At 47.4% G+C, this 19,088-nt stretch overlaps 1 protein-coding gene across 7 annotated transcripts in view; it reads left to right on the top strand.

The window, feature by feature from the left end:
* Window positions 1-19,088, top strand: part of ehbp1l1a (EH domain binding protein 1-like 1a) — a 40,224-nt gene that overhangs the window by 13,248 nt on the left and 7,888 nt on the right. The window contains exons 1-15 of one of the 7 annotated variants that reach the window (XM_056575679.1): window positions 1,240-1,638; window positions 1,927-1,986; window positions 2,326-2,425; window positions 3,422-3,889; window positions 4,100-7,699; window positions 7,805-7,870; window positions 8,753-11,820; window positions 12,329-12,374; window positions 12,572-12,778; window positions 13,082-13,630; window positions 14,561-16,864; window positions 17,018-17,153; window positions 17,392-17,558; window positions 17,652-17,700; window positions 18,194-18,688. In XM_056575679.1, coding sequence (XP_056431654.1) covers window positions 1,410-1,638; window positions 1,927-1,986; window positions 2,326-2,425; window positions 3,422-3,889; window positions 4,100-7,699; window positions 7,805-7,870; window positions 8,753-11,820; window positions 12,329-12,374; window positions 12,572-12,778; window positions 13,082-13,630; window positions 14,561-16,864; window positions 17,018-17,153; window positions 17,392-17,558; window positions 17,652-17,700; window positions 18,194-18,688 — 11,544 coding nt within the window. In that variant the 5' untranslated portion in view covers window positions 1,240-1,409. The other 6 variants (XM_056575678.1, XM_056575680.1, XM_056575681.1 and 3 more) reach the window with 6 other exon arrangements.

The raw sequence follows: 19,088 nt of genomic DNA, 5'->3' as shown, positions 1-19,088 counted from the left end.
TCCTCTCCTCTCCTCTCCTCTCCTCTCCTCTCCTCTCCTCTCCTCTCCCCTCCCCTCCTCTCCTCTCCTCTCCTCTCCCCTCCTCTCCTCTCCTCTCCTCTCCTCTCCTCTCCTCTCCCCTCCTCTCCTCTCCTCTCCTCTCCTCTCCTCTCCTCTCCTCTCCTCTCCTCCTGCCCCCCCCCCCCCCTCATTGGGACCCCCAGCCTCATGGCAGACTGAGTGGAGGTCCCCTAAGCCCCAGGCCCACGTGGCTCCAGCCAGCCTCTCCCCCAAGGCTCTCCAACCCGGCCGGCCCAAGAGCAAGAAGGCCCGAGCCAAGGCCGCTAAAGGCTCCCTCCTCAAGCTAGCCTCCCCCCCCGAGACCCCCAGTCCTCCCCCCGGCCCCGCCTCCCCCGGCCAGCTCCCCTCCCCCTCTCCCGCACCCGCCTCCCCCGTCTCCCCCGTCTCCCCCGTCCATCCCGTCTCCCCCCCCGCCCCGACTCCAGAGACCCCCGCCCTGATCGCCGCCCCCGCTCAGCCGGACCTCTCTCCGTCCCGGGACCCCCCGCCGCCCCGCGCCCTCGTGCTCCCCTCCGCCCCCCCCGCCTTGGACCTCGCCCCCGTCTCCCCCTTCTCCCCCGTCTCCCCCGTCTCCCCCGTCTCCCCCGTCTCCCCCGTCTCCTCCTCCTCCGCCTGCTGGTCTCGCCCTGCCCTTGTGATCTCAGCTCCTCCTCCTCCTCCTCCTCCTGCTGCCGTCTCCCAGCCAGGTACAGCTGACGGGCGGGAGGGGACTCGCACACGTCAGCCCCCCCCCCCCCCCCCCCCCCCCTTGCCGCCGCATCCCCCCCCCCCCCCCCCCGGTGAAGGGTACGGCGTACCCGTCCGACCGGTTATTGGAAGCTGTTGAGCGGTTGTGTTTGTTCTGTTAATGCTCTGCATCTGAGCTTACCTGTGTAATATAGAGACAAGGGAGGGAGGGATGGGGGGGGGGGGGAGGGAGAGAGAGAGAGAGAGAGAGGGAGAGAGAGAGAGAGAGAGAGAGAGAGAGAGAGAGAGAGAGAGAGAGAGAGAGAGAGAGAGAGAGAGAGAGATATTTAAGAAGAGAGAGAGAGAGAGAGATTTAAGAAGAGAGAGAGAGAGAGAGATTTAAGAAGAGAGAGAGATTAATACATCCAATCAGATTCAGTGTATTGGGACAGCTTGTTTGTTTCACTCTCTCCGAATGGGTTCATCTCATGTGTGCACACCAGTGGGGACATTGTGTGCTGTGTTCTCCCTGCGTCTGCCGGGAACACTGCTCTTCATAGTTACTGCAGGCACTACATGTTTCAGCAGGTGGATTCCTCTTCCGCGTTTTCCCTTTACTCTGTCACCTGTCTTTTCCCCTTTTCTGTTTGTACTTCCTGCTTGCATTCGACTCTATCCTCATCATGCTCCCTGCTACCTCTGCCCTCCTGGCAGACCTGCTTCCCCCAGACAAGACCCACCCAGGGGGGCCGGGATACGCCCCATCATGGAGGTCCACCGACGATCCCGCAGCAGAGACCCCTGAAACTCTGGCCCCGGGCCCCCAAAGTCAGCCTCCCGCTGCCCAAAACGCCCCCCAGCTTCCTCTTCCAGCACCAGCCTCCCTAGTTTCCCCAAATAACCAGGATCCAGGTACTGAAGAAGACCCAGAGTCCACCTAGTGACCTCCTGGTTAGACAGCGAATGAGTTAAATGAATGAGAGAATCTGGTAACCTACTGGGAAGACATGAGGCGTCGTAGATTAAGACAAGGCTCAACCTGCTGGTTAATTCAGCTAGCATTACCGTTAACTAGTTAGCTTAACAGTCGACTCTCAAAAGGCCATTAAGAGCACTTTAAGAGACATGCACGCTCTCTACGCTGGGTTACCAAGTCATCTCATTTTGGTCTTGTTTTCCTTCCCCTGCCTTATTTTTCAGAATACAAGAGGCAACTATGCACACTGCTGGAAGAGGACAACGGGTCTTCGGTGCCTACAGGTGAGAACCACGATTTTCCTGTTTCGTCGTTGATTCAAAGATTCTTAGGTTTTTATTTGTCACATACTCATTCAGGATATGCAGTGAAATGTGTACGTGACATACTCTGTATTTTCTGTGCTTAAAAAAAGAATACATACAACAGAATAAAAATAGAATATAAAAAAAAGAAAAAGATTTTTAAATACAATGTACCTTTTAACAGAAATTAAGAATATCATAAATAAATGTAAAATAAAAAATGGATAAAGAGGGAGAACATTGCCAGGGTATGCGTATCTTTAGTAAACATACGCTACATTGCTAGCTTCTAATGCCAGGTGGGTGTGTTTGTTACAGGGGTGAACCGTGTCTCCAGCCAGAAGCTGGACCCGTCCAGGAGCCAGGAGAGGAAACGAGGAGCCCCCTTAGGAGTGGAGGCGGTCAGGAGGTCAGCGGGGTAAGTGAACGTACCCAGGCTGAATCGTGGTCCTCGACAGCATTTTGGTTTGGTGCAAGGGCCAGTCGTGCTGGGATTAACCAATTCATCCCCATTGGGTTTATTAACTGGGGGACACTTTAGAATGACATTCAGTCATTTACTGTATAAGCCATTAGTTAGGAAGAAGTAATGTTTAATTCAACATGAATATACACTTGTAGATGATTAAGAAGGACTTAGGCCACCAGCCTATCCAGTGGACTTTACCAACTGGTAGTCTGAACTATCCTTCATACATCTGGGTGGACTTTCCCACTTGTGATGTCACAAAAGATCCGATTTTGACATGTCTGGTAAGGGCTGATCAACATCACAACCAAATAGGGACCCTTTAACCTAGTATTTATAAGTCATCTACAAATGTATATCAATGTTTTGTTCAGGATTATTTCATCATTAACTTTAGGCTTATATATATTACGTTATACATTGTTATAAAGTGTTACCATTAACTGGACTACAGCATGTTTAAACTTAAGCATGTGCAATGTATTGTGTGGGAGATGGGCTGACTTGATGCAACAAAATAAATATTTTTATTCCGTGGAAGGAATGACTTGACGAGTGCATTTTTTTTCAACGTTTTCCTTCTTGCTGTGCCCTTGGCTTATTGTGCTTCCTTTTCGTCTATGCTGTTTATGTGTCATCGTGGCAAAGTCAATTTTCATTTTCAATGAAACCGGAAGATCCATGTGTTAGAAATGTATGAAGAAGAAGAAGTTGTCTTGTGTGCTGTAATTGGTAACTTATGACCCATATCTTGAAATAACATTTGCTCAATAGCATTGTTTTTCTAAGAAAAGGGGGAACGCCTTATTTCCTCAGAAATCTGTCGTCATTGAAATCTGTCGTCATTGAATTATCAGCCACGCTCGGGCATCGTTGCTTTTAGAGGTGCAATCGTTCTGTTGACCTTTGACCTTTGACCTCTGACCCCATCTGTTTGTCCTTCAGACCCGAGAGCTTGCTCTTTCTGCTGCCCTCTAACCCCTGCTCCGCCTCCGGGCTCCAGTATGTTGAGATGCCTAAAGCCGAGCGGGTCCAAACTGAACTGAACCCGGCGACGGAGGCTGGCCTGAAAGCCCAAGAGCCCGGCCCTTTCCTTACCGCTCCGCTCACGCCAGGGCCGGCCGGTCCTGAGCCCTCACCCGTTCCATCGGTCGGGGAGTCCTCAGACAGGAATAAGAGTCACATGACCAAGATGACCATTCAGTTAGGGAGCCTGAATGCCAAATCCAAACCGGTTAAGCCCAAATCGGCCGCCAACACCAAGCCACTTGGCTTACCGGTCCAAACCACGTTGCTGCCGATAGGTCAACCTTTTGAGACCCTCCCAAAGCAGAAGCAAAAGATAGCAGTAGAGCAGACGCCAGATGTTCTTGTGGATCCCATGGGAGATTACACTGTAACTATGGATTTAGGGTAAGTGTAGCATGGCGATAACTCTTCCTGGCGTAGTTTGGAAAGATGATTGATAGTTTGTTTTAGCGTCTAGTACTTGAATTTATATTAACGTAGTTATACATACAAATTAGTCAAGTGTTAGTCGAGTGTTAATTTTTGCCATCGTATTTGACAATTGATAGGGTCATTAAATCGTCTCTCGTCTCTGATGTGCCCTTGTCTCTTTAGAGAGAAGAGAACAGCTGCCTCATTACTGTCTTTCCCAAAAGAGCTCAGCTCTGATTCCACTTCAACAGCAATGAGCAAAACACTAGAAGCAAGTAAATACAATGTGGTGACGGAAACATTGTCAAATGATCCTCAAACACAGTGCCCGGAAATCCCAGGCGCTGCTCAAAAAGGAAAACCGCGAACAAAGAAAAAGAACAAGAACGCAAAAGATATCGCAGCCATGGCTGCCCCAGCCACTCTGAAGAAAGCGTCTGATGTTGGAGCACCGACACACGAAGAAGAAGCTGATGCTCACCTGGCATCCTGCAGCACAAGAATCGTAAACATGCCTGTTCTGACCCAAAAGTATTTTAAAGAGGGAACAGAAAGAATCCATTTGTTTATGGACACAAAGCCACATGATGTCAGGCTAGACGTGCGGGGCAAGCAGGCCAACCCTAATATTGTTTTGGAAAACAAGTGCGGCGATACATTTACTGAAGTAATGCCTTCTGCTCCAAGGGAAGATGCTTCACTAGGGTTCTCGGTGACCTCAAAGCAAAAGCATGACAGAGTGAGAGAGCCCTGTGTTGTAGATCTATTGCCATCATGCCCACAGCGCTCTGTCATTCCTGGGATTTCATCTTTAGAACGGCATCTGGTTGTAGATTGGCCAACAAATGGGATATCACCACTGGAAAAGTTACCCAGCAAGAGAATGGTGTCGTGTGCACATTCAAATTATAAGCATTTACTCTGTGATGATAATATGGTAAGCATGATATCATCCTGTCCCAAATCGCCCGGTATTCCCGGATTTCCAACTGTTCCGAAGCATGAGCCAAATATGGTCAATATCCTTCCCTCATGCCCCAGAGTTACAAGTGTTCCAGGTTTAGCCTCCACTCCGTTGGATTCTTGCTATAAGGAAAGCATCATGGATAGAAGTGTTCTTTGGAGCAAAAAAGTACAGATAAAGGAGCAGTTCACTGTCCACATGTCTAGCAGGCCAGACACATATACAGAGAATTTAAAGGACATGGTACTCATGTTACCAGCCTGTCCCAGGACGGCACTCATCCCCGGGTTTCCCTCCTCACCAAGACAAGAGGCAAGCTTTGCAAAACTTCTGCCCACATGTCCAAAAGTTGCCAGAGCTTTGGGCATGCCCTCTCAAATATGTATCAAAGGTGCAGATAAGTACTGGCATAAGGATACACCCTTGCTTTGGTACGGAACATTTAAGAACAGAGAAGGGCTTTTTTCGCATATTGATCTCAATCATAATGTGGCCAGTGTTCATTCTAAGATGGTTGCCATTCGGCCTTCATGTCCTGTGAAGTCCAGTCTCCCTGGTTTTCCCTTAGCCCCCAAAAGAATAGCACCCAGTATTGTCAGTAATTTTTTTACATGTCCGATGGCAAGCAGGATTGCAGGTGTCAGCACCAGGAAACCACTGAATTCAGACAGCAGTACTACCTGGTTGGTTCTGAAAACCAATGTATTATGCAGGCCGTCGAGCAATGAACGTTGTCATGTTGTGGATGAAATATCCAAAATTAGTACCGATTTTCTTAACAACGAAAATATGTTACCATCTTGTCCAAGCCGAAAAACCATCAATGGTTTCCCCTTTGCCCCTAGGAAGGCACCCAGTATGGTAAACCTTCTGCCTACTTGTCCAAAGGTGGTCAAAGTTTTAGGTTTAGCGTCTATAACGTGTATTAAGAGTGGAGAGAACGTTTGGGACTTTGGTAATTCCTTGTGGCGTAAGCCATTGGCTAAAGAAGGTACACTCATGGGTCGTTGCCAAGAGATTATATGCAGTAATCACAGTACGATGAAAGCCATGGTAGATATGATGCCCTCTTGTCCACAAAAGGCCAGAATACACGGTTTTCCATCCACACCAAGGCAAGAGATCTCTATTGTTAGCATGCGGTCCACTTGCCCCAGAAAGTCAAGGGTCCCTGGTTTTCCTTCTAAAGAACCATATAGCTCATATGGTAAGGATGTGGAAACTTGTAAACAGCTGGTATTAGGGCAGCCCTTAAGGAAATGTGAATTGTTGATCAAAGGTGGCCTCATAAGGCATTTCCATTGCCCTGATAAGGGAAAATGGTGTAGTTCCGTAATTATGTTGCCATCCTGTCCTTCGAAGTCTCTAATATCCGGTGTTCCCTCAGCACCCCGGAAATCGACACATAGTATGCTGAATCTTGTAGATACATGCCCTCGACAGACCCATGTTTGTGGCTTACCATCAGGGAGTTGCAATCATTCTGAAAGCAAAGGCTGGTGTTCTCAAAATAAACAGATAATAAAAAACAGACCAGCACAGAAACGATGCACTGAAATTCTAAGGTGTGATCTAAGAGATGCAAAATCCACGGAAAGTATGGCTGCGACACTGCCTTCTTGTCCTGAGATTACAAGTGTTCCTGGTTTTGCCTCTGTGTGGAGGCAGACATCAGCTCGCAATCTTAATATGCAAAATATGGAACCTACTTGTGCAAAAATGTCTAGAGTTTCTGGAATGCCATCTTTAAACCATAGTATAGCAGCTTATTGGTCCATCGATAAACAGTCACATTTAAGTCCTAAACTGAGATCAGTGCTCCATTTTGAGAAGATGTATTCACTTGATTCTGACATGGTCACAAACATGGTATCTATGTTAGCATCATGCCCAAGAGAGGCTCATTTGCCAGGCTTCCCATCTAACTCAAGCAGTGTTTTAGCAGATTTACCAAGTATGCTACATCTTCAGCACATTTGTCCAAAGCATTCTAGATGTTCCGGAATACCTACCAGATATCCCTCGGATCTAGATGAAGATATTTGGAATGAGGATAAAGGATTGATTTGGGAAAGACCAGCAGGGAACAGAAAAAGTAAGAAAGTAGTCTATGGTGAAAGGATATCTCAGAGTGAAAAATACATGGTTAAAATAATGGTGTCAATGTTACCGCCCTGTGCCAAGACATCTTCTATCCCTGGATTTCCTTCCAAGTTTCCTCAAAGTAAACACACATCTGTGAACAATGAGCCTACTTTTCCAAAGCGCTCAGAGATTCCAGGTCTACCTGCCATAAACCACACAGCTAACCAAGATGACTGGCGAGTACACAGAAATACTATTTGGCAGAAAGGGTTAGGTATGAGTCAGGGACTTCAGCTCAGTTGGACCATGAAGGAGTTGCCATCGAGTGACAGGGAAAGGATGCTACGTATTTTGCCACTATGTGCTCGATGTGCCCTCAGCCCAGGCTTTCCGTCTGCGGAACTATTGTTTGTTGAACGATCCATATCCCCGAACCAAGATGGAGACGAGGTTACTGGGCAGAGGATGAGCGGCGAGGCATCTTTCTGTTCTAAAGGGTCCGTTGTCACTGACCTTACGCCAGCACATTCAGAACATTCAGGAGACAAATACTTGAATGGAACCAAAGAGGACATGTTGCTTCAATCTGACGCAATCCAATATTCATTTAATGAAAAAGAAGTGGAGTTCCAAAGTGGCTCGGCATCTGGTAGTCATAAAATGGAAAAGGGATTTTGGACGCAAAATGAGACTGAAGACGTAGGAACTCGAGTTGAATTGAGTGAGGCAAACAGGTAAAGAAGATCATGCTTTCATGACTGAACCTTTACAGACAATTGTGTGCTTACCCATCAGCGAATTAGTGACTGAACGACCTGTGTTTCAAATTCTATTTCCAGACACTTACACTGCAGAATGTGGCACTCGGCTCCTGATTTGGCCTTAGTCTTGAGTGTGAGAGAGAGGTGGGTGGCAAAGGTTTGATTGCTGGACGGTTTTGTCGTCTCTAACGCCTTTGCATCATTTCATCAACATCTGGCTGACTAATTTGTGGTTTAGGTTACGTTTTCGTTGCTGTTGTTTGTTATTTGTTCTTTCGGGGTTCATTTCTTGAATCATTTCCCCTTTCAAAATTATTTTAAGGGCCACCATATTATTAGATGTGTGTGTGTGTGTGTGTGTGTGTGTGTGTGTGTGTGTGTGTGTGTGTGTGTGTGTGTGTGTGTGTGTGTGTGTGTGTGTGTGTGACTCTCTCTTTCCAGAGAGCAGAGTTCCAAGGAGAGTGCCAAGGGATGTCAGTGTCCAATGACCCTGGGCACTCGGGCCCCCTCAATCCTTACTACGTGCCTGAGAGTGTAGAGAGTGTAGCATTTGACACTGTGTCACTGTGGTCTTGTGGTTTGGTTGGTGTTTATTTGCATGGCATGGAATTGCAACGAATGCTCATGAGATGGATTTACATTTGTTTCATAATGATGCTATTTTATATTTGAATACTAAAGTGTCAAGCCATTTGTGTTGACACAGAATGATGCACAGTTTGGGGTCTTGGTTATGCTATGGATTATTATAGAGATCAATAATAATCTTAATTGTTTACATAATTAATTATTCTGTAAAGAATGAGCGTTTACATACATTTTTTATTCAATATCAAATATCTAGAATCTTCTATTTCTATTCGTATCTATAACAGTAAAGCCTGTTGAAGTGATGATGATTACCATGGGACAATTAAGTGTTTATTCCTTCTGATTAATTAATTACATGCAATGCACGGCACTGCAGTTGTGATTTATTTGGTAACTTTGAAGTCGCACCTGATTATGACTTTGCCCTCTCCATAGAAATCAAAACATGGTTTCACTGCTCCCGTCGTGTCCCCCTGCTGCCGTTGCACTGGGGTTCCCAGCCATCAACATCCACCCCGAAACAGGGCCTACCGACCGGAGCATACTATGGGAGAAGCTCCCCAAGACCGCTGTGCAGCTATATACTGGAGAACACGAAGAGGAGAGCATGGGGATGAGAGATATGGTTAATATGGGGCCTTCATGTCCCATGGCTGCAAAACTCCACGGATTCCCTTCGAAAAGAGCAGAATTGGATGAAGGAAAGACAGAAGGACCAAGCACTCCATATCATTTTGATCAAAACACAGTGGCTGATACTCACGGATTACCTTCACTTGAAAACAAGACAGACAGTGTTACGGTGGCTGAATTAAATGAAGACATGGGTGACATCCAGCAGTCCTGCGACGAAAGGACCGATCCCCCAAATGTTTGCAAGGACATTGTCCTGCAACCTTGCCCTTGTGTAATCAGTGACAGATTGAACATGGTTGATATCTTGCCCACTTTCCCAAATATATCTAGTATACCTGGTTTATCATCCATCTCTCAGTGTGATGATGCCTCGTGGGCTCTTATTCCAGACACACTATTTGAGAAGAAAAATATACATTTAAGCTATGTTCTGACGGACATTTCCCAAGAAGAAAGAGATCAAATGAAAATGATGCATTTGGTACCAACATGCCCGAGGCAATCTAAGATAGCTGGATTTCCGTCAGTACCTAACCCACATTTAACAGTTATTTATAGAGAAGATATGGTTAGCCTGTTACCTTCTTGCCCAAAAGTCTCCTGTATCCAAGGTGTTCCATCATCACAAGAGTCATCGAACAAAACATGGCTAACAGATAGCCCACCTCTCTTCGAAAAACAGAAAGAAACCACTGCAATGGTCATCAAAGATACATTAAACACAGACACAATGAAACCAATGTTAGCTCTGAGTCCAACCTGTCCCAAAGAAGCTTCAATCCCTGGCTTTCCCTCCAAGCCATTAGTGATCCATCATCCACCTAATGTATTCAACCTTTTTCCAGCATGTCCTGTAGTCTCTAATATTACTGGGTTTCCATCAATCCGGACAGCTGAATGCAAAAACTGGCCATCAAATTGTCAGCCGTTGTTTGAGAAGCAATTCAGGGAGACAGCTTTATTTGTACCGCACAAATATGAAATGACGAAAGAACTGACTGGAATGTTGTCCCTTGTACCAAGTTGTCCTAAGGAGTCACACACTCCTGGGTTCCCCTCTGTGCTGCTACCCAAAAAGCTTGACTTTGGAAAGGTGCCAAATATGGTGTGTCTCTCCACTTATTGTCCAAGGGTCTCACAAATACCAGGATTCCTCTCCTCTCAATATACACAATGTCAAGAGTGGGTGATAAGCAACGAGCCATTGTGGAGCAGAACACCCCGGGATAAGGAGCTCTTGTTAACAGACCGCAATGAAAAGGATTGGGACACCTTGAAGGCAATGGTTTTCCTGGTACCTTCCTGTCCAAAGGAGGCACAGAATCCAGGATTTCCATCAGTTCCAAATCCACACATAGATAATTATGGTCTGCATAACATCAACCAGCTCCCGTCATACCCAAATGCTTCCAGTATTCAAGGAATGCCTTCGATTAAGAGGGGGGCCGATGCCACTTGGGTGCAAGAGCCAAGGGAGATATTACTGAAGGGATCAGTGTTGAAGGAGAATGTAATGTTAAATGGATCCCAAGTTAACTCAGAAGACGAGAATAATATGTTGTTTATTGTGCCCTCCTGCCCTGATGCTGCCATTCTGCCTGGGTTCCCATCGATTCCAAATCCCAACATATTACATCATGAGCCGAATATAGTCAATCTCCTCCCACTGTGCCCTCAGTATTCCAATATATGTGGATTCCCATCAGTTGAAGGAGTCATTGGATTAGAATGGGTTGCTGAACCTTGTTCTTTAATAAAGCGACCGCTGAAAATTAAACAGTTTATGATTGTAAAATCTACCATTGGCGCAGGCGAATCAAACAATATGTCGGCCTTGGTTCCCTCTTGCTCAAGAGCACCAATGCTACCAGGGTTCCCGTCAGCCCCTCAGTGCAGTATGTCAAAACTACGACCGGTTTGTCCTAAAGAGTGCATTTTCCCTGGTGGTGCAACGCTTCACGGAACAACAGAACTACAATGGATTTCTGCTGAAGACAAGTCGATCGAGCCAAAGAGTTTGTCAGGCAACCTTCAGAGAGCCAGCATTTTCACAGCAGAAGGTCCCATCAAAGACAGAGAAACTCTGAAAGCAATGCTAGCCCTGGCTCCAATATGTCCTCAGGCGTCAACAATTCCTGGGTTCCCTTCTGCGCCTAGATCCAAGAAGGAGCCCCATGATGGCAGCCTCATGCCTCACTGCCCTAAAGCTTCAGCTATCGCAGGATTCCCATCTGTGACTCCAGTCAAATGCACAGGTTGGTTAATGGACCCCATACTCCTATGGATGAGGTCTGACAGCAAACCATTGGACATGATCATGCCCCCCCCATATAGTTCCAACGTCACATCAAGTATGATGACATTGCTGACATCCTGCCCTAAGGCCACTCGGGTGCCTGGTTTACCATCTGCTCCTGTTGTAAACAGAGCCCCGGACATGGTCAGTTTGTACGCATCCGCACCATGCTGTTCAACAATTCCAGGTTTTCCATCAGCAAGAATGATAACCTCCTCAGCTATTGACAAAAAGGAGGACCGGACACATGACACAAAGACCCTCACCAGGAATCTGCCAAAGAAGAAGATGTCTATTGCTGAGTGGACCGCAGTAGACAAAGGGAATATGAAACATCTGGCATTAATGGCTCCATCGTGTCCATCTGTGGCTCAGACTCCTGGGTTCCCCTCCATTCTGCCCCAGACCCCGACAGAGAGTCAGGCAGTTGTCGGTTCTATACCGATAACCGATGACTCTAAACCACAAGAACCGCAACATGCAGACCCTGGTCAGTCTTCTCCTATAGAAGCAAGCAGCATTGGCTTCACCTCTCCACCTATGAACGTCCCAGCTGTGGAACAGGGAAATGGTGAGATATTTTTAGTGTACGGTATGTAGTGATGTGGAAGATTCAAATCAACGTGTCGTTTCTGAGTCCTCGGCTCCAAAAAGTCCAGGGATTCAAGACTTAATGTTTAATCCTTTATTTGTGGGCTCTCTAAGGTTTCTCCTCTCTCCTTGGTGAGATTGGCACACCAGTTGGACCAGTTGGTCTGTGGACCAACTGGTCCAACTGGTCCACAGACCGACCGGAGGACTAAGACATACACCAAAGTAACTGTTTGATAAACGTACAGTTGGGGTTGGAGACGGGTCAGGCAGAGAGCGGGCTGAGGACATGATGAAGGGAAAAACCATCTCAACTGTTAGGAATTAATTAAGCGGAATGAGAAATGAACGAGGCCAATCCATATTAAAAGTTAGGAATTAGTACTTTCTTCTTCAATATGTTGTGTATTATGATTCACTTTGTGCGGTTCTTTTTGCATCTGAATTGATTGATTTGTTGTTTTGTTGTTTCTTCCGTATTTGATCAGAAGTAAAATCTAAAGAAAGTTCAAAACAAGCCTTTGTGGTCACTGGGTAAGTGGATGAGTCCAGAGCTCTTGCATGGTTTGGTGGAGTGCTCTTGCGTAGTTTGCTGCAATTGTCTTAGTAGATCTGCAGTAGCTAGTCACTTGAATAACTGAACACAGCTCATTTATATAGTATATACTTACTACTGCATTTTTTTTGTTCTGGCAAGAAACTTGCTTAAAACATTGTGTCTGGGTCCTTAGAAACCCGCTAATAAAGAAGCCTAAAGCAGAGGAGGTGGACACTGCCAAGGTGCATTTGGATCCACCGGAACCGGATTTAGTCTTAGGTTGGGAAGTATTGGAAGCAGAAGGCACAGTGACAGCTCAGGAAATTGAGTCATCCTTGTTAGTAAAAGGGAAAGAAAATTCAGGACTAGTCAATACAATTGTGGGGGTTTTCAACAGAGGGTAAGTTAAACCTTGGTTTGAAGCATATATCGTGCATGGTTTAGTGTGTGCATTGAATGACCTTTTAAGAGAGATATAATCAAAATATAAACCGTTTTTGTTCTATTTTTATTATTTTAAAAGTCAACAGTGTAAACACTCTAATACACATTGATTTATTATTGGAGTGGAATGAATGGCCTTGAAGGAGGCAAGAGGAATATATATATATATATGTTTCTATGTAAAATATTGTTTTAGTTTTCGTTAACTTTTGCCCCAGCCATGGCTTTGTCTCTAAAAAAAAGTATCCCTTCCACACAGTTATGAGACCGTAGCGTCCATTTTGGGGCCATCTGGTTCTGGTGCAGCTGAAGCTGTCCGACCAAAGAGTGTCTCGTCCTCACTGGCTCCCGAGTCCAACGATTGGACCATCCCGTTCGGCGGGTTTCCTCCCCTTTCCCCAGACAACATTGCTTTAATAGAGACAGCCAATCACGAGGGCCTGAGTGAAAGTGAAAGTGAAAGCAAACCAGGCATAGAACCCCCGATGAGTGCGGAGCCCTACATGTGGGATCTCGCAGGGGAGGATCGGTCAGCATCGGTGTCCTCAGAGGGCAGCGACGGGTCACCAGAAGTGGTTGGCTCGACCGCCATGAAGAAATGGCCACCATTGACCGAGGCAGATATCGATGAAATATCAAAGGCACAGCTTGAGGGAGCAGAGAAAGAGCAGGTCTCCTTTGATCCATTGGGCAGCAAGGATCGATTGGTCCCAAAGCAGAGGTTGGATCAATCCTTGGTTGAAGGTGGGACTACGTGCCAGGCTGAGATAGGACAAAAAGGGGCTGAAAATGCACTCCTGGAGAAAGGGTGAGTGGCAGGGGGCAAGACCTCTTTTGCTGCACGGCGTGAAAACAGTTGTCAGTGCATTGTGATACTTCTGTCGTAACCAGGCCCGCCGCTCCCTATACGCAGACTACACAGAGTGCGTAGGGCACCTAGGACCTGGGGGGGCACCAAAAATTAAGGTTTGTAAAAAATATATAAATTAGTTATGAAGAGGCCCACCGTAGTTTTTCCTTCATTGTATAACCACAGCATATCTCAATTTCGGCAAATTAGATGTTTTTACCCCCCGCCCCCCGTTTCGGGCACCAAAACGGCCAGCAGCGGCCCTGGTCGTAGCTCTTGCTTGGCCTGCTGTTCTGCTGTCATATATGACTGCTGTTGTTTTCTTGCTATTAACATCGGTTGATCATTTGGAACTGGTTATTTAACCTTATTCCTGATATTTGAAGATATGATTGCTGTCTTGAAAGAAATGGTTGTCTTTGTCTTTGGGCTCACGTATTGATGTGGTGCTTAATTGCATGTGTCAATCTCTGTTTTGATTAGATTTAATATACATGTAAGGCACTGTGGGTACGATTTAAGAGATTTTATTTGTGTTATTTGTTGAAATGTAGGAATAGCAAATCCATCCTTCAGCTTTTAGTGAGTGAAATGCAATGAGAATATCTGTTTTGAGTTTGAGGGAAATACATTTTCCCTCAAACTCAGGGAAACTCTGTTTCACACTCAAACTCTGTTGCAAATAGAACTACTCAAATCGTACCTGCAGCATCTTTTCGGTTGGTTTTTGGTTCTCACAGCTTGTGCTGATCAAGTTTTCCAACTGTGTGTGTGTGTGTGTGTGAGATAATGCAAAATATGATGCTTCTTGCATCTAACGCGATGTTGTCACAAGCAATCAAACCAGAAATCTGAAGCCTGTCCTTCTTTGTCCTTGACCTCTGAAAGGCAAAGCACAGGGGAAGCACCTGCCCCCGCCATGGACTCAACAGCAATAGAGGCTGTGGTTACTAATAACGATGAAGAACATAGCGAGATGACTTCCATTCTAGTTCCACCCCAGTCAAAGGTTCTCCCCCAGCAAGAGGCGCGAGAGAGCAAGCCCGATCCCCTGGTCCCCAAACGCAACGCATTCCACCTTGAAAACGCACTGAACGACGTGGCCGATGTTGACCCTCCGACAGAGATTGTTCCGACACAGCCATCTGCTGAAATAGTCCCTCCCCGCAGAACCAAGAGAAAGACCGGGATACCTTCACCACATGTCCAGAAGAAAGCTGATACACGAGAAACTGAAACTCAAGAATCTACACAGGTGGTTTCCTCACAGCCGACAGAGGTGAGCAGCTGTAGTAGTGGAAGCGCTGGTAGCAGTATCGCTGCAGATGGAGTGGGGTTACCAAAAGACAAACGGGAATCGGTGCAAGTACAAGGAGGTCTTGTCCCTCCACGTCGCCTCAGAAAAAGAGATGAAACTACACCGATCGAAACGCTGCAGAAAATGAAAGATTTTTCCCCGACACTCCCTGAAATCCCACAGAAGCTATCCAGGAAAAAGGGCAAGTTGAGTAAAAATTGTCCTGTTCTGATAACCGAAGTGCAGCCGTCCTTTGATGTCCAAGCTAGATGTGATCCAGTAACATCTGTAACGCCATCTATACCACTGGCCTCTGTGGGAGCCAAAAATGCTTCAAGCAATGCCGAAAGCGATGATGGATCCGGCGAATTAGTTGACATGCTTTATATAAGGGTGCAAGTGACCGAAGAGGATTATCCAACTGATCAGTATGGAGAAACTGATGTTTCTGATAACGTTAAACATCCAGAATGGGTTTCCCCGGAACAGAAACCCCCCAGCCAGTCTTCTCTAAATGGATCAAGCCAGTCTGACCAGCAAGCAGAAAGTGAGTCATCTGCTGATTTTGGTGTCAGGCCGACAGAGTGTCTCTCAATCATCAGAAAGATAGCCCCTCCTAGATCAATAAAGAAGAAAGTGCCTTCGTCCAACTCTATCAGCAAAACAGTCAATGAGGGGGAAAAATGTGACAAGGAGGAAACCCTGAAATCCGAACAAGTGTCTCCCGTCCCTCTAACACCGGAGGCCAACAAGAAGGATACACCAGTGTCCGTCCCTATCCCTATGCCCAGGGCGAAGAAACGTCTCAGCGGATCCTTCCCTGATGCCGCACCCGTCGAGGGAACGTCTCCTGGTTCTTCAGTTCGGCTCAGTAGAAGCTCTTCCAGAGACGACGCGGCCAAGCCCGGCAGGCAGAGAGGACGAAGGTCAGTCACGCCTCTGTGTTTGGGAAGGCTGGAAACGACTCAAATCAAGAAACGGAGCCGTAGCCTTCCTCCCCTTCCGCCTATCGATCATCTGACGGTGCCCACTGTGTGCCCAAGGAGAAGTCGCCTGAAGGCTGAGAGCAAAGATAAACTGGTTGGTGGGGATGACGCCTCTGAGACCAGACCGTCAGGCTTGCCTGTGGCAAAACCCAGGATCAGGAAACGTTTAAGCGGATCCTTCCCGGAAAACTTCACACCAGCAGCGGGTTCGTCGTGTCCCTCTTCGACGGAAAATTCTAACAAAATGGTGGGCGATGAAACGGTGCTGCACGGTGCTGAACAGGCGAGCATCTCCCCTCCGATTCCTATGCCACGTCCCAAAAAACGACTCAGCGCAACTTTTCCAGACAGTACACCTCCTCCGGAATCTGTGCTCTCCACGGACACGGAAAGCTGGGGTATAAAGCCGGAGGTTACATCTTCCCATCACCAGGATGCGACAGAATTCTCACCGTCGTTGGAATCAGGCTCTCGGTCTGAAGGAGGCTTCGTCACAATCCTTGGGTCAGAGTACGCAACTCTGAAATCGGATCAAGAGGCCAACAAGGTACAAGTTTCCTCCGAGGTGGAACTTCCTCAACCGGAATCTGTTGGAAATGCGGTCCTGAGAGCGAATGCTAAGGAGCAGGGCATCGAGGACTGGACTTTTACTGATAAATCTGCGGGGACACAAGATGCTGAAAGCGCTACGGAGGCTGTGGCTGATCAGACTGAAGGTGGAATTGGGTTGGAGGCTGAACCTGAGAAGGGCTTGGCTTCGACTGCCACAGCTCCTGTAGATGACTGGCAGCATTTAGAGAAGATGAACGAAAGTGAGCCGACAGACTTCACCGCGGGTCAGGAGGTGGGAGCTGAAGAGGGGGGCTTTTGCCTTCTGTCAGTAGCTGCCGGTGATGTAGAGGAAGAAGGGTAAGTAGTCTGTTTAAGTGTGGAGGAAGGCGCCAACAAATGTAACCTAAATGTTCGGTCCCCGATTCCGCAATCTTAAGGAAAGTCCTGCACAATTTTGCTTGGAAAAACATTTACTAATGCTTTTTCTTATGTTTGTCTGCCCCTCCCCAGCCGGGGTGTGACGACAGAAACACCCTCAGACCTACCGGTTCCGGTTCCTCGTGGCAAGAAGCGTTTAAGCGGTTCTTACCGGGACAGTGAGCTAAAGACACCCCAGAAAGGATCTGCAGAGGCCCCAGATGCTGAAGTATGTTTTACTATGTTTTAATCGGTCGCTCAAGAATTGTCATTTAATCGACAGGCTTTAGGTTTTCTCCTCTTGCTGAATGTATCAAATATAACTAATGCATCTACATTATGTGTGTGTGTGTGTGTGTGTGTGTGTGTGTGTGTGTGTGTGTGTGTGTGTGTGTGTGTGTGTGTGTGTGTGTGTGTGTGTGTGTGTGTGTGTGTGTGTGTGTGTGTGTGTGTGTGTGTACTTCTAGAGCCTGGTGGCCAGCCCGGATCTTGTGACATCCAGTAAGTCGTTACTACATTGGAGCCAGGAAGTGACAAAAGGCCACAAGGGGGTCAAAATAACAAATTTCAGCACTTCCTGGAGGAATGGTCTGGCCTTCTGCGCCATACTACACCACTACCATCCCGACAAGATGTAAGAAACTCTTCACCTGGAAAACAATGGCGGTATTGAGTGTGTGTTGTGTAACTGTTTTCATGTGATTCTTTCCTTTTCTTTTTTTGACAGCGAATTCGAGATGCTGGACCCGTATGACATCCAGAGTAACAATAAAAAGGTGAATACGTTTCATTCCTTTCTGAAATTTTTCCCAAGACACGGAACACAATTCAACTGGCAACGTCATCCGACACGAATCATTAAAGGTGACACATTATACCACCAGCTGTGGGTGTGATCAGTTGTTTGAAAATCGACCTCTTCTTACATCACAAGTAGGCTTGTCCACGTAGATGTATGACGGATAGATCGGTCTACCAGCCTACCCCTTGTAGTAGACGTTGCTCATCTATCAGCACACATTTAGGTGGACACGCCCACTTGTGATGTCAGAAGAGGCCGGTTTTCAAAAATGGCTCGTCACGGCTAATCACACTCACGCATGGCGCTATAATACGTCACCTTTAAACTAAGGCCCAATCCCATTTCTACCCCTTACCCCTTCAAAACAAGGGGGAGGGGTGAGGGGAAGGGGTATGGGGTAGAAATGGGATCGGGCCTAAGTGTGCCGTGTGTTTGTTTTGATTGCTTCCCCCGTTGACCCTCCTCAGGCTTTCGACGGCTTCGCCGAGTGCGGTATCTCGCGGCTCATGGGGCCCTCAGACATGTTCATGCTGGCCGTGCCCGACCGGCTCATCGTCATGACGTACCTGAACCAGATCCGCACGCACTTCACGGGCCAGGAGCTCAGCGTGCTGCACATCGAGAAGGACGGCGGCGAGTCCAGCTACGGCGTGGCGGCCGACCGCGAGAGCCGGGAGAGTGCCGACCCGCAGGCCGCCGCCCGCTACTACGCCCAGAAGCTCCAGGAGGAGGGCCTCACCCTAGAGACCAACGGCAAGACGTCCACGGCGACGGCGACGACGCCCGACAACGTGGACGGCAGCAAGGCCGGCCGGGAGCTGGTGCCGCCGCCCCGGACCAAGCGAGGGACTAACTTCCTGTCCAAGACGGGGTTCTCGCGCGTGAAAGACGCGGACCTGGTCAAGAAGCGCCGGTCGCTACGGAAGAGCGGCGGTTCGGGGGAGGAGCTGGAGATTCCCGGGGTAGGAAGGACGGACTCGTAGAAGTCAAGCTCACCAGCTTCAGCAAAAGACTCAGGATTCACCTGTTCAGAGTTCACCTAGACACTGCATAGCCAGCCCCTCCTTCTTATTGTATGTTGTACGCCCTGGCACTTAATGTGCACACTTATTGTGTGTCGTTCTTAGTTATAGTACTTAGTTGTGTTGCATCTGATCCTAGCTATCTTTGTTGTATACGGGGCATGGGTTGACCTAGCGATTGTTAGTGCTTGGCCCTTTCTATGAATATCCTTACTGTACCAACAGCGATGTATCGTTTGTTTTCTTCTGACAAATTGTACACATTGTAATGCACTTTGGATAAAAGTGTCTGCCAAATGCCCTGAATGTAAATGTAAAGCTCTTCTTCTGCTCTTCCTGC

The sequence above is a fragment of the Gadus chalcogrammus genome, chromosome 17 (assembly GCF_026213295.1).
Source record: "Gadus chalcogrammus isolate NIFS_2021 chromosome 17, NIFS_Gcha_1.0, whole genome shotgun sequence".
Taxonomy (NCBI): domain Eukaryota; kingdom Metazoa; phylum Chordata; class Actinopteri; order Gadiformes; family Gadidae; genus Gadus; species Gadus chalcogrammus.
This window is presented reverse-complemented; position numbering and strand designations above follow the sequence as displayed.